The 12,992-nt window shown below is 44.7% G+C and overlaps 1 protein-coding gene across 5 annotated transcripts in view; it reads left to right on the top strand.

Moving 5' to 3' along the window:
- Nucleotides 1-12,992, top strand: part of LOC124031208 (LIM domain and actin-binding protein 1-like) — a 39,743-nt gene that overhangs the window by 17,049 nt on the left and 9,702 nt on the right. For 3 of the 5 annotated variants that reach the window (XM_046342175.1, XM_046342176.1, XM_046342174.1), the window contains exons 3-4: nt 2,450-2,495; nt 9,497-9,949. In XM_046342175.1, coding sequence (XP_046198131.1) covers nt 2,450-2,495; nt 9,497-9,949 — 499 coding nt within the window. Of the gene's footprint in view, nt 1-2,449; nt 2,496-2,972; nt 3,046-8,412; nt 8,883-9,496; nt 9,950-12,992 lie in introns of those variants that run through there. The other 2 variants (XM_046342178.1, XM_046342177.1) reach the window with 2 other exon arrangements.

The following is a 12,992-nucleotide window of genomic DNA, read 5'->3' as shown; positions in this document are numbered from 1 at the left end:
CATCACTCATTCATATATTTGTTTATGTACATATTCTTATTCATTCCTTTACACTTGTGTGTGTATAAGGTAGTTGTTGTGAAATTGTTAGGTTAGATTACTCGTTGAATATTACTGCATTGTCGGAACTAGAAGCACAAGCATTTCGCTACACTCGCATTAACATCTGCTAACCATGTGTATGTGACAAATAACATTTGTCTTGAGATGGGAGAACCTGCCAGAATGACAACAATCTCTGTAGCACTTCACCAATCTTGGCTTTATGGGAGAGTGGCCAGACGAAACCGTTCCTCAGAAAAAGGCACATGACATTACTCCTGGAGTTTGCAAAAAGGCACGTGAAAGACTGAGCATAAGTCAAGAGGTTTTTTAACATTTTATTTTACATTTTATTTAACCAGGTAGGCCAGTTGAGAACAAGTTCTCATTTACAACTGTGACTTGGCCAAGATAAAGCAAAGCAGTGCAATACAAACAACAACACAGAGTTACAAATGGAATAAACAAACGTACAGTCAATAACACAATAGAAATCTATATACAGAGTGTGCAAATGAGGTAAGATTAGGGAGGTAAGGCAATAAATAGTAATTACAATTTAGCAATTAAACACAGGAGTGATGAATGTGCAAGTAGAGATACTGGGGTGCAAAGGAGCAAAAAAATAACAATATGGGGATGAGGTTCTGTGGTCTGATGAGACAAACATTTTACTATTTGGCCTGAAAGCAAAGCGCTATGTCTGGAGAAACCAGGCACAGCTCATCACCCATCTCACACCATCCCTGAAAAGCATCCCCAATAGCATGATGCTGCCACCACCATGCTATGAGGGATGCTTTTCAGAGCCAGGTACTGGGAGACTGGTAAGGCTAGAGGAAACAATGAATGGAGCCAAATACAGGCAAATCCTCAATGAGAACCTGCTTCAGAGTGCAAATTAGACTGGGATGAAGATTTATGTTCCAACAGAACATTAACCCAAGCATACAGCCAAAGCAACGCTGGAATGGGTTCAGAACAAGAATGTGAAAGTCCTTGTGTGGCCCAGCCGAAGCTTGAGAAAATCTGCAATGAAGAATGGGAGAAAATCCAGATGAGCAAAGCTGATACAGACATACCCAAGACAACTCGAAGATATAATTGTCGCCAAAGGTGCTTCTCCAAAGTATTGACTCAGGGGTGTGAATACTTATGTAAATACTATTTCTGTATTTCATTTTCAATAAATTGGCAAACCTGTCTAAAAACCTATTTTCACTTTGTCATTATGGGGTATTGTGATGTCATTATGGGGTACTGTGTGTAGATGGGTGAGAATCTATTTTAATCCTTTTTGAATTTGGGCTGTAACAGGTTGTGGAATAAGTTAAGGGGTATGAATACTTTCTGAAGGCGCTGTATATAAGGGACATAGGCTAGTTACAATTGGCCCAGAACAGAGCAGCACGTCTGGCCCTTAAATGTACACGGGGCTAATATCAACAACATGCATATCAATCTCTCCTGGCTCAAAGTAGAGGAGTGATTGACTGCATCAATACTGGTCTTTGTGAGAGATGTTGATCTGTAAAAAGTACATAACTGTCTGTTCAATTGGTTAACACACAACTCAAACATTCATACATACCTCTTAAGACATACCACCAGAGGACTCTTCAGTCCCTAAGTCCAGAACAGAGGCTAGGAAATGCATACTGCACTAAATAGAGCCATGACTACATGGAACTCTCTTCCACTTCAGGTAACTCAAGTTAGTAGTAAAATCTGATTAAAAATAAAAGATTAAACAACACCTCACGGTACAATGCGGACTGTGAAGAGAAACACAAACACGTGCGCGCACACTCTTACTTACACACACACACATTCTATAACACACACTCTACACCCACACATTGTTTGTAATGTACATTTGTATAACACACAATGTTTAGAGTAGCTGCTTCCTTGGCAACAGCTAATGGGGATCCTAATAAAATATTTACACGTCCTTTTCTTCTGTTGCTATGCAAAGTAGATGTTACCTCACCACAATCTTGATATTCCAGTTTGTCGCCATTCATCGTATTGGCAGCAGACTGAAAGTACAACTGTATGAGTTAAGAAAAGGAGAAACTTAACCCTTCATTATGTCATTGGGAGGTGAATATAGCTCAGTCTAGACGGCCACTAGACCGTTAGTCCCTAACCCTTCAGTGTGCAGATCCAGAAAAAAATGGATTTGTGTCAGAAAAATGTTAGAAGCCTCAATAAACCCTTTTTATATTTCTTGCTCACCTACCTTGTCTCTTCAGACCTGCAAAACCTCTGAGGATATTATTGATTCAACACCAATGCAAACTTCCATTCCCAGTATAATGCCAATGTTGGTCCACTTTGGTCCACTTTGTGTGCACCTCTTCTCTTGATCAGCAGAGGTCAATGTTGATTCTCTCTCCCACAGGTACCAGAGAGCGGCTGAGGAGTCTAATGCAGAGAAGAAGAAAGCAGTGAGTATCTCCATTCAGATCCCCAACAGGAGGTCCACTCATGGAATTACAGGATGTGACGTCATTACATCAGACACACAGTCACCAGTTCAGTGATACACTTGTGGAGTTGTCCTCTTGGTCAGGAACCTGTCTCTTTGACTCTGTCACCAGTGAACTATATGCTCAAGTGTGTATGCCAGAGTGGTTTTGTGCTCTCTTCTCTGCTTAGGCTACTTATGCTTGACAGTGAGTAAATAGGATAAAGCACTTTATCATTCACATTGTAAAATATCTGCCTCCTTTTTAGTGGGCCTTTTCAAAAATGACCTCCCACACACACACAGTATTATCCTCATCCCGGCTGAGGAACACACACGGAGTCCAAGCCTAGCTCTGCCTGGTCACTTATTGTGATGGGCTGGCAGTCATGACCCTAATCCTGACTCAGTCTACTAATCCCAAAATAATTCCCTCTTGGGATAGTTGTCTTTATCTGTTGGGCAGTGCTGGAGAAGTGGACAAGGGAACAGGGAATAAGTGATCAGCCGATGTCATGCAGGAGTGCAAGGTAACTACCATTTTCCAATGGCTGATAGATGAGGAATGTATTCTGATCATTGGTTACCTAGATGCTAGTTAATGTGGACCTAGATTGTAACAGGAGTTGCCCTGCGTGACACAACATTGTGGAGAGGCTCAAGTAGTTGAAGACAAACATTGTTTAAACACAAGGTCCTTTCTTAGCCATTCAGAGCCACACACACACTGCACTTACTGTGTGGTGCATGCTGTTCCTTCCTGTCTGTGCTGAGTTAAACAGGTCCAGTCAGCACAATTGTTTGTGTGTGTGTGTGCGCACCGAGAGGCAGGCAACACTGGTGTCAAGGGTGGGCTGTAAATTTTCCATGGAAGGAGGAAGAGAGGTCTCTGCTTTCTGAGATACCTGAAAGGCAGTCCTCTGTGTTGCGGTAAGGAGCATAGGGGTCAGGAGTTGTAACTTTTCAGACATTGTTCCGTCCTTGTGTTTTTCCAGGTAAAACATCAGTGATGTCATAATGAAGGATTACCTGTACATTTGGAACTGACAGATTACATGGGACTAAAACAATTTAACATGAGACTATGAGATGGCATGGTGGTCCACAAATAAACTGTTAGGAGCCTCCTGTAGTCTTCCTAATATTATGTTGACTATGTGGAATCTCACCCCCCCCCCCATTCAACTGTGACCATTATCAGTAATTGTTCTGTATGTAATTACAGGTATTATTATTTCTTCTTAATGACATTATGTTTTCTAACTGCAAAATACACGCAGAAGTTAATGCTCGTTTTACAGGGGAATGAATGTTCCACTCCCTAAGAGCTATCATGGTCGATTACTGCACTCTCAATATGTGGTCCTCCCTGCTGCTGAGTCAGTCATATTGAGTCACAGTTTGGGTTCTGACCTGGAGGTAAGTGTGTGTGTGTTCAGTAGCAGTAATGGCGGAAATTAGCCGCTTCTAGCAGGAACCTGACTGTCACTGACCGAGATGGCTCCATAGGTTAAACAGAACAACATAATGTGTTGTAGTTTACACTGTCTTATTGAGGACAAAGGTGAAGAGTTTGGTTTCGTACAACACTGTCAGGAATTTGAATGTCATGATGTGATTTGGCATCACAGATCTCAACACTGCCAGCATGAGGTTCTGCAACATAACATCAGTGCATGGGTATGGCTCTGACATCACCGAATGTGGTATAGATTTGCTTAAAAAAAAATACTTTAGAACCGGAACCAGCAAGCTAGCTACTAGCTAGTAGTCAGTCATCACCGTTAACTCGGACATCTGCCAGCCTCAGCCCGGTCAATTCCTGCCAGTCTGTACAGCGCGATATCAACCCAGAGCATTTTTCTCTACCACATCTCCAGATTCCTACTGCAAGCTCTGAACCTTTACTCTGGATCATCGCAGGTAGCTAGCTGCTATCCGACTGGCTACTCCTGGCTAACGTCTCTGTCCCGATGCAAGCACCAGTTAGCCTGGAGCCTGCTAGCCCTGGCCTGGTAGCTGTCTGAATCGCTGTGCCTCCAGCTTGCCTAGCTACTCACTGGACCCTATGATCACTCGGCTACAATTGCCTCTCTGCCTCTCCCTAATGTCAATATGCCTTGTCTATTGCTGTTTTGGTCAGTGATTTGTCTTATTTCACTGTAGAACCTCCAGCCCTGCTCAATATGCCTTAGCTAGCCCCTTTGTTCCACCCCCACACATGCGGTGACCACACCTGGCTTAAGTGGTGCCTCCAGAGACAAAACCTCTCCCATCATCACTCAATGCCCAGGCTTACCTCCACTGTACTTGCATCCTACCATACCCGTGCCTGTACATTATGCCTTGAATCTATTCTTCCGCACCCAGAAACCTGCTCCTTTTTCTTTTAGCCTTTAGCCGTACTCTTATCCTACTCCTCCTCTGTTCCTCTGGTGATGTAGAGGTTAACCCAGGCCCTGCAGCCCCCAGCATCACTCCCATTTCCCAGGCACTCTTATTTGTTGACTTCTATAACCGTAAAAACATTGGTTTCATGCATGTTAACATCAGAAGCATCCTCCCTAAGTTTGTTTTATTCACTACTTTAGCACAGTCCGCCAACTCGGATGTCCTAGCCGTATCTAAATCCTGGCTTAGGAAGGCCACCAAAAATCCTGAAATTTCCCTCCCTAACTAACATTTTCCGACAAGATAGAACTGCCAAAGGGGGCGGAGTTGCAATCTACTGCAGAAAGATCCTGCAGACTTCTGTCATACTATCCAAGTCTGTGCCCAAACAATTCAAGCTTCTATTTTTTTAAATCCACCTTTCCAGAAACAAGTCTCACCTTTGCCGCTTGTTATAGACCCCCTTCAGCCCCCAGCTGTGCCCTGGACGCCATATGTGAATTGATCGCACCCCATATATCTTCAGAGTTCGTATTGTTAGGTGACCTAAACTGAGATATGCTTAACACCCAGGCCGTCCTACAATCTAAGCTAGATGCCCTCAATCTCACACAAATTATCAAGGAACCTACCATGTACAACCCTAAATCCGTAACCATGGGCACCCTCTTAGATATCATCCTGACCAATTTGCCCTCTAAATACACCTCTGCTGTCTTCAACCAGGATCTCAGCGATCACTGCCTCATTTCCTGCGTGCGTAATGGGTCCGCAGTCAAACGACCACCCTTCATCACTGTAAAATGCTCCCTAAAACACTTCTGCATGCACAGTGAGGCGAAGACTTTCGGAGAGTGGCCTGGTGTCAAGAAGGGCAGCAAAGAAGCCACTTCTCTCCCGGAAAAAAATCAGGGACAGAGTGATATTCTGCAAAAGGTACAGGGCTTGGACTGCTGAGGACTGGGGTAAAGTAATTTTCTCTGATGAATCCCCTTTCCAATTGTTTGGGGCATCCAGAAAAAAAAGCTTGTCCGGAGAAGACAAGGTGAGCACTAGCATCAGTCCTGTGTCATGCCAACTGTAAAGCATCCTGAGACCATTCATGGGTGGGGTTGCTTCTCAGCCAAGGGAGTGGGCTCACTCACAATTTTTCGTAAGAACACAGCCATGAACAAAGAATGGTACCAACACATCCTCCAAGAGCAACTTCTCCCAACCACCCAGGAACAGTTTGGTGACGAACAATGCCTTTTCCAGCATGATGGAGCACCTTGCCATAAGGCAAAAGTGATAACTAAGTGGCCCGGGGAACAAAACATTGATATATTGGGTCCATAGCCAGGAAACTCCCCAGACCTTAATCCCATTGAGAACTTGTGGTCAATCCTCATGAGGCAGGTGGACAAACAAAACCCACATATTCTGACAAACTCCAAGCATTGATTATGCAAGATCAATCAGGATGTGGCCCAGAAGTTAATTGACAGCATGCTAGGGCGGATTGCAGAGGTCTTGGAAAAAGAAGGATCTACATTGCAAATATTGACTCTTTGCATCAACTTCATGTAATTGTCAATACAAGCCTTTGACACTTATGAAATGCTTGTAATTATACTTCGGTATTCCATAGTAACATCTGACAAAAATATCTAAAGACACTGAGGCAGCAGACTTTGTGAAAATTAATATTTTTGTCATTCTCAACTTTTGGCCACGACTGTAAATCTGGCCCTTCTTTCGACACTGTGCTAACAAACCTCCAAATGAGCTTAAATGCCATACATCACTCCCATCCATGGCCTCCAACTGCTCTTAAATGCTAGTAAAACTAAATGCATGCTCTTCAACCGATCGCTGCTTGCACCTGCCCGCCCGACTAGCATCACTACTCTGGACGGTTCTGACCTAGAATATGTGGACAAATACCTAGGTTGTCAACCAGACTGTAAATGCTCCTTCCAGACTCACATTAAGCATCTCCAATCCAAAATTAAATCTAGAATTGGCTTCCTATTTCGCAACAAAGCCTCCTTTAGTCATGCTGCCAAACATACCCTCGTTAAACTGACTATCTTACCGATCCTTGACTTGGCGAAGTCATTTACAAAATAGCCCCCAACACTCTACTCAGCAAATTGGATGTAGTTTTATCACAGTGCCATCTGTTTTGTCACCAAAGCTCCATTTACTACTCACCTCTATGACCTGTATGCTCTTGTTGGCTGGCCCTCACTACATATCCGTCGCCAAACCCACTGGCTCCAGGTCATCGATAAATCTTTGTTAGGTAAAGCCACGCCTTATCTCAGCTCACTGGTCATCATAGCAACACCCACCCGTAGCACGCGCTCCAGCAGGTAAATTGCACTGGTCATCCCCAAAGCCATCACTTCAGTTCTTTGCTGCCAATGACTGAATTACATAAATCTCTCTGGAGTCTTATAAACTTTAAAGGTGAAGCTGCAAAGTTTAAATGGCAAAAATAAAATTTTCTTTTCTCATAAAAATGGAATCCCTGAACCTTCAGTGCTGTGTTTGTATTTAGCTGGATTTATGTGTCGGGGGGCTGCTCCAGTTTCAAAAAATTTGACCATGCTGGTCATTTATATTTAACATCTTTATTTGGGGATCAACATCAATAGGGAAGCCACCGGCTTCTACACCTGCAGTGAAAACTAAAGTTGCAACTCTGTTTTTTTTGTCGCACTGCTTTGCTTTGTCTTGGCCAGGTCGCTGTTGTAAATGAGAACTTGTTCTCAACTGGCCTACCTGGTTAAATAAAGGTGAAGTAAAGTTTAAAAAATAAAATTTTCTTTCTCATAAAAATGGAATCCCATAAATTTGGGGATCAACATCAATAAGGGAAGTGAAAACTAAAGTTTAAAAAAAAGACTCAGTCAGTGAAGAGTTAAATCTTTTCTCAAATGTATCATTTTCTGGTTTCCTGGAGTATCACCCCCCCCCCCCTGGTCTTGATGGGGGGTGGGCTAGTTCTTACAGGCAGAGTTTTTCTAACTGCTAACATCTGGGAGAGCTTGATCACTCTCACTTAGCACAGACCAGAGAGAAGGACTGCAGACTGATTCCAGCTACAGGACTCTCTCCCCCTGCCTGCCACCTAGCCTCCCCACTACGCCTCGTTTCGTCTCGCTCTCACAGGTTTCACCACTTCTCTTTAAAAAAAACAGGAACAAACTTTTCATTGTCTGCTGCTCCTTTTATTTTGTACTTATTGTACTCCAGTTGCTCTCACAAAGAGAATTATTGGGATTCTCTGACCTTCTTTCCCTTCGTTCAGTCCTCCCTTAAGCTCTGCTTTTTTTTCATGTGTTTCCATCTAGTTTCTGTCACATCCTTTGTAGGTGGAACATGGCTTGATGTATTTTGCAGGTTAGGTTTGTTGGAATTGCATGGTTGTGGTGTGGGTGTGTGGTCAATGCGATGACATTGGGAAGTCGTGTAAGCTTTTTATATCTCTCTCAAGTTTGTGTGGACCTCCAATGCTATATGTTTGACCACCTCATTATCACGTTGAAGGGAAAAGTCAGGTTTGTTCTTTGTTAGGGAGTTGTGGTTGTTGATGGTTACCTACTGCTTGGGGCTTGTGTTATGGATGTCCTTTTACCACTTAGAATACATATTGTTTCTCTTCTTCATGGGTGTGAACCGTGCGATTTAGATGGTTTGTATTGAGTTGGGCTCTATTTACCAAAGCCCATTGCAGTTCCATGACAGGAACATAGAGTTCCCCATGTAAACTTGCATACCTTTTCAGAACTTCCCCATATTACACAGACTGTTTCCAAGCGGGTGTTCATTTCCATATTTTCTAGTGAAAATCAAACTCACAGTGGAGTATTGTTGTCCTCTAATAGTTCAGCTTGCTACTCGGCATCAGTTATGATTTGGGAGCTTCATGGATGGTTGAACCTATATGCTTAGCAGAGCAGAGAACCCTCTGTACTTTCAGGAAAAGGTGAGGTAGGGTGCCACAGAATGGAATGCGGTTGGGAAAGAGGTCTCCATGTTTCGTGCTGCTCTCTCTCCATCTTGAGCCAAGACTTTGTTTGCCTCTCTAGAGTTGATTGTACAGCAGCTGATGATTGCCAGCTCTGACTTCAGCTACTGTGACAACGTATCTCTTTCCTGGACCAACTTTGGGAACAGCTGCTTATCTAATTTGAATTTTCTTCCACGTCAGTAACTACTACTGTTTGCAAAGTATTTTCCCACTGTGGCCTCAGGAAGAAAGTTATGAGCTTTTGATTTTTCCTCCGTTTTTCCTGTTCATTTGGTTGCAGTCTCGGTGCTTGTAATTGGATTACATAATACAGGATGTAGGAAGTAAATGGTGATGACTATTTAGTTGGTAATGGTTTCATTCTAGCTTGTTTAGTCATTTGATTCCACACAGTTGAAAAATGAGACTGACTATTTGTATTATTAACTGTTATAAATTGGTACCGTGTTTCTCATACAAGACTACTCCTACACACAAGTACCTCTTTCAGGACATTGCTTTAGTTAGTAACTTCAAGACATTCTTCCTGTTGACCATTCACTAATCTGCTCTCCTCTTCTTCCTGTCAGTCGGTGGAGAGCCTGCCTCCCACCCTGCGTTCAGGGAACCTGAGTGTTCTGAAGAAGCGCTGGGAGCAGCCAGGTCCTCGCCAAGACAGACCTGCCCCGCTATCCAACGGGCCACCCCGTGCCCGCCTCTCCCCCTCTGCCGTACCAAAACCAACCCCCATGACCGAGCACCTTCCCCCAGCCAAGTCTCCGGAATCCTTGAACACTCAGGGTGGTCAAAGCACAGCCTTCAGCCGCTTCCAGTATCCTGCAGCAGCAGCTATAGCCGAGGAGGGACAGAGAGGGATGGAGAAGAAAGCGCAGCGGGTAAGCGAGCGAGAGGAGGAGAAAGAGCTGATGCAGGTGGAAGACGAGGTGGTGCCACCCAGCCCCTGCACACCCATCGAGAAACCCAGCGTGCCTCTCAACAGCCTGAAGATGATGTTTGAGAAGGGAGAGGGCACCAAGGGAAAGGTAAGACTGATAAGGCACACATACACAGTGGGTATGTATCCCTCTACACCATATCTTTCCCTCTTTCCTCTAATGATACTTCTCTCTCTGTCTCTTGGCATCTTCCTCAACATGTAGCTGCTCCGCAGAGTTGTGGGGTCAGGTCAGTCATCTGTGTGTGTGTGTGATTGGTTAGCCCCCTGTATCCAGCTGGGATGCAGCTGAACTCTTGATCTGTTGTTGCACAGCCAGAGATTTTAATGCTTCCTTTGAACTAGAGTCATGCTAGCAGTCGCATTCCTTGGTACCTGATGCAATCTTGCTTTTCAAAAAGCTCTGTCTCTTGACTTCATAAGGAACCCCAAAGACCACTGTCTGTCTGTCTCAGTGCACGTCACTAAGTACAGACAGAACACCCATTCACTGAGACTTCAGCACGCACACACACTTAGAGGAAACTTGCTAAAACTAGTTTACCTAATAACACAAGAGGCTCTCAAATGTGCATACACACACTGACTTGATGGAGACACCCCCAGTTGAGAAGTGAAATACTTTGTGCTAAACACACTGAGGGAGGGTCTCCTGTGGCTCCTCAGATATTAGCATAGATAAGTCACTCATGAGTGGCCATGTTAATGAACCGGCCCTCTCAGGCCCATTACTGCCTAACTAACTCAACCCTTCAGTCCCTCTCTTCTGTCCACACAAAAAGTTTCCTTCACTCAATTATTCACACAGCCCATATGTCCTGTCCCTTATCTCTTCCTAAACAACCCCCTCTTTAGTGCACAAACACACACGTACGTACACCATAATTGCCCAGGGTCAAGAAGGTACCCTGGGCAATCCTTGTCTCTCTCTTCAAAGACCCACCATTTTTTGAATTCTCCTTCCTTCTTTCAGTCTCTGTGTCCTGTCATTCTCCTTCAGTTAGGTATTCACCACCCATGGCCCCCAACCCACCTCTCTCAGCATCACACAAGATTACACTCCACTTCTGTACACTGCTTCTCCTCCTATTTTTAAGTCTCCTGTTTCCTCTCAAATGTTCTTGTCTAATAAAAGTTGAGTCAAACTTTGGGGTGTGACTCTGAGACAATAGTATTTTGTAGTGGGCCTCCCGGGTGGCGCAGTGGTTAAGGGCGCTGTACTGCAGCGCCAGCTGTGCCATCAGAGACTCTGGGTTCGCGCCAGGCTCTGTCGTAACCGGCCGTGACCGGGAGGTCCGTGGGGCGACGCACAATTGGCCTAGCGTCGTCCAGGTTAGGGAGGGCTTGGCCGGTAGGGATGTCCTTGTCTCATCACGCACCAGCGACTCCTGTGGCGGGCCGGGCGCAGTGCGTGCTAACCAAGGTTGCCAGGTACACTGTGTTTCCTCCGGCTGGCTTCTGGGTTGGATGCGTGCTATGTTAAGAAGCAGTGCGGCTTAGTTGGGTTGTGTATCGGAGGACGCATGACTTTCAACCTTCGTCTCTCCCGAGCCCGTACGGGAGTTGTAGCGATGAGACAAGATAGTAGCTACTAAAAACAATAATTGGATACCACGAAATTGGGGAGAAAATGGGGTAAAATAAAAAATAAATAAAAATAAAAGCATTTTGTATACATCATATTATTGTGAGACAATAGTGTATTGTATTTCTGGTGGTCTCTGCTTACCCTGGCTTAGCCAACAGTGTTGATGCATGGTCCAGGTGGGAGAGCAAGGCTGTGGAGTCCAACTCGGACCGGAGTGAGTTGCCACCACGCGTTGGTGTTTATCTCTTTTAAGTGTGTTCATGATGACCACTAGTCTAAGACCTAGGCCTACATGTTGGAATTTCCCCCAGTGTCTCCTTAGGGAGACTGGTCTGACAATAGTGGTTGTGTTGTAGTCTTTGTTCTCTCAGCCAGTCAGACGAGGTGTGCCATAATGGCCATGGTTCAGGACTTGTACTGAATTTACTGCCAGAGCTTTTAAAGAGGGGAGTGACGGTAGGAGGGCCTCGACTCGTCTTTGTCTGAGAGCTGTGCTCGGTGTGTGTGTATGTGTTTCCTTAATACACATACGCACAAAATCCTTTATTGCTACCCCAGTGCATTTCAGCTGACTACACCTAGCTGACCAGAGCTGAGGTGGGGTTGAGCATGGGGGGAGGCCGAAGCTCATCTCCAGGTGTACACACACGGACTCACGCTCCATCTCACACACACACACACACATTAGTGCCCGCCCCAGCTGTAGCTCAGCGCCTGCTCTGGACTGATGCAATCTACAGCAGTGACGATCTCAATTGGGTTGAGGTCGGGTGATTGAGGAGTCCAGGTCATCTGATACAGCACTACATCACTCTCCTTGATATAATAATCCTTACACAGCCTGGAGGTGTGTTGGGTAATTGTCTTGTTGAAAAACAAATTATAGTCCCACTAAGCACAAACCAGATGGGATGGCGTATGGCTGCAGAATGTTGTGGTAGCCATGCTGTTTAAGTGTGCCTTGAATTCTAAATAAATAACAGACCATGTCACCAGTAAAGCACCATCACACCTCCTCTTCCATGCTTCACGGTGGGAACCACACATGCAGAGGTCATCTATTCACATACTCTGCATCTTACAAAGACACCGCCGGTTGGAACCAAAAATCGGAAATTTGGATTCAGCTGACCAAAGGACAGATTTCCACTCTTCTAATGTCCATTGCTTGAGTTGCTTGGCCCAAGCAAGTCTCTTCTTATTGGTGCCCTTTAGTAGTGGTTTCTTTGCAGCAATTCCACCATGAAGGCCTGATTCACGCAGTCTCCTCTGAACAGTTTGTTGATGTGTCTGTTACTTGAACTCTGTGATGCATTAATTTGGGCTGCAATCTGAGGTGCACTCAATTGCTGATTTCTTAGGCTGGTAACTCCAATGAACTTATTCTCTGCAGCAGAGGTAACTCTGGAACTTCTTTTCCTGTGGTGGTCCTCATGAGAGCCAGTTTCATTATCAGTGCGAACCACCACATTTAACCATGGCAAGGTGACTGGGGATATGGTCAAATACAAACAGTGTAGTTATTCCCTCCGTAAGGCAATCA

This window comes from Oncorhynchus gorbuscha, linkage group LG03 (genome assembly GCF_021184085.1).
Source record: "Oncorhynchus gorbuscha isolate QuinsamMale2020 ecotype Even-year linkage group LG03, OgorEven_v1.0, whole genome shotgun sequence".
Classification (NCBI taxonomy): domain Eukaryota; kingdom Metazoa; phylum Chordata; class Actinopteri; order Salmoniformes; family Salmonidae; genus Oncorhynchus; species Oncorhynchus gorbuscha.
This window is presented reverse-complemented; position numbering and strand designations above follow the sequence as displayed.